This window comes from Austrofundulus limnaeus, unplaced genomic scaffold (assembly GCF_001266775.1).
Source record: "Austrofundulus limnaeus strain Quisiro unplaced genomic scaffold, Austrofundulus_limnaeus-1.0 Scaffold93, whole genome shotgun sequence".
NCBI classification, from domain to species: Eukaryota; Metazoa; Chordata; class Actinopteri; order Cyprinodontiformes; family Rivulidae; genus Austrofundulus; species Austrofundulus limnaeus.
The window spans coordinates 632,647-634,593 of record NW_013952495.1 but is presented as its reverse complement, the minus strand read 5'-3'; the positions used below and the strand labels follow the sequence as shown (position 1 = coordinate 634,593).

At 37.6% G+C, this 1,947-nt stretch overlaps 1 protein-coding gene across 4 annotated transcripts in view; it reads right to left on the bottom strand.

Moving 5' to 3' along the window:
- Nucleotides 1-1,947, bottom strand: part of fam131bb (family with sequence similarity 131 member Bb) — a 45,697-nt gene that overhangs the window by 42,756 nt on the left and 994 nt on the right. For 2 of the 4 annotated variants that reach the window (XM_014012608.1, XM_014012610.1), the window contains exons 2-3: nucleotides 1,814-1,840; nucleotides 731-850 (exon numbers count right to left, since the gene is read on the bottom strand). In XM_014012608.1, coding sequence (XP_013868062.1) covers nucleotides 731-746 — 16 coding nt within the window. In that variant the 5' untranslated portion in view covers nucleotides 747-850; nucleotides 1,814-1,840. The remainder of the gene's footprint in view (nucleotides 1-730; nucleotides 851-1,813; nucleotides 1,841-1,947) is intronic. The other 2 variants (XM_014012612.1, XM_014012611.1) reach the window with 1 other exon arrangement.

The following is a 1,947-nucleotide window of genomic DNA, read 5'->3' as shown; positions in this document are numbered from 1 at the left end:
TAATAATAATAATGTTGCAGCTCATAAAATACTAGATAACTATTGATTAAACTGCATTTATTTCTATTCGTCTTAAACTGCGAGGTCACAAATGTCAAGACAAATAATGAGAAGAAACAGCAACTGAAAACATATTTGGTTCTAATGTTCAGACATCTAATTCTTCTTTTTCTGGGTCTAAATGTTTTATAGGTCACCACATAAGGTTTGAATAACTTCACCGTCATCAGTTTAGTTTAATAAAAAGAGCCAAGAACAATGTTGGCCAATTTACTGAGCCATTTTTGGTTAAATCTCAACACTACGTCACAGAAAACAAATAATTGTGCATCATTGTTTTATATGGTTTATTTTTTTTGTTTGTTTTTTGAAATGTGTTCTTATTTAACAAAAAAAATTCTCCAAGAAGAAAAAGCAAGTATTTAGAAAACGTGAATGAAAATCATTAACTTGTAACAATAAAGACTGAGGAGTTAGTGATGATTCATGAGTCTTGGGGAGGGAAAAAAAAGACAAAAAAATAAAAAGATGGTTTAGAAGGAGAAAAAAGTGCACCATAAGCAACAAAGCTGGAGATGAAAAATGCTGCATTACAGAGAAAAGGAGAGAAAAAATTAGCACATTAGTGAGAGARGGAGGAGGAGGAGGAGAGATATTCATTCCAAGGTCTGGCTGCATTCCAGCCTGTCTGACTCTGGTCCTGACGACCTCCTGATTTTATGTTTCATACCTTTTCTGAACCTCATAGCTGCCTTCCTTCCTGCCTGATCCAATAAGCAGTCACCCAGCACCTCGGAGCATTTTTACAGCTGGAAATGCAAACACAACGAGGTGTGCAGACTCCTCTTACCTGTGGAACAAAAGACAGCCTTATATGAAAGGGAAGAAATCTAAAACATAAACCTATTCTTCGCTGTCAGACGTTTGAGGGGCTTCAGCTAAGACAGGAGGGGGTTGCTCTCGGCCGCAGGCTCACCAGAGCTGTGGTGGAATGCTTGGTGTGGAAATGGAAAATGCAAGAGAGTGGAAACATTCCTTTATGGGACAATAGGCTATCAAAGACCCCAACGAACCACTCCCTGTAGTTCACAGACACGACCTGGTGCAGCAGCAGGTTACAGAACAGCTGCTGCAGAGGGTGGCCCATCGTGTGGCAGCCAGAGCTGCAGAGGGCCTGCCTGGAGTTTCACAACCTGAGTGAACTGCAGCTCTGCCGTGTTCCAACATGAATCCTGCGGGTCGTGACGTCAGTTGTTTTGCCAACATTTCCACTCAAATATTTAGTTTTATATTTCAAAAAATACAGAAAAAAAACCCAACAGATTATGATTAAAGAAAACCTTTTACTCTCGTGATGTCTACTTGATCAATCAGTGCATATCGCTCACCACCTTTCAGGCCAAAGATTTCAAATAAAATCATTTTATTTTGAGAAATGACAAGAATCTACATGTTTTAGTGAACTGTTGAAAATAATGTTAAGCGAAATCTAATGCATTCAAAGTGTGTGCTGTAGATGACTCTCAGCTACTACCACTTCAAATTTAAGCTCAATATATTTTAAATTGACTGAGTTGTAGTTGTTTTCGTTTTGCCTACTGTTGATTAGCTGTGGCAGGTATCTTGAATTGGATTCAGTATAAAGTTGTAGATGTATCATTTGTACTTTCATTAAAATTGCTCCGCTTCATTATACTGTATATTTTGAAAAAAGACAGACATATGCACAAAACATTTTCATCCACTTCTCCCTTTTGGTGGAAGTAATAATATAAAATAAATAAAGGCTTGGTTGCATCCTGAAAACACTTACTTTGTACGTTTTAGTCACTTCATCTTCCTGTAAGACAAAGACAAGAAGCAAATGTTTAGCCCTAAGAAACTTGAACCATCAGCAACAAATTACTAAAAATTTTAAATATGCTAAATATTTACACCCCCCCGCCC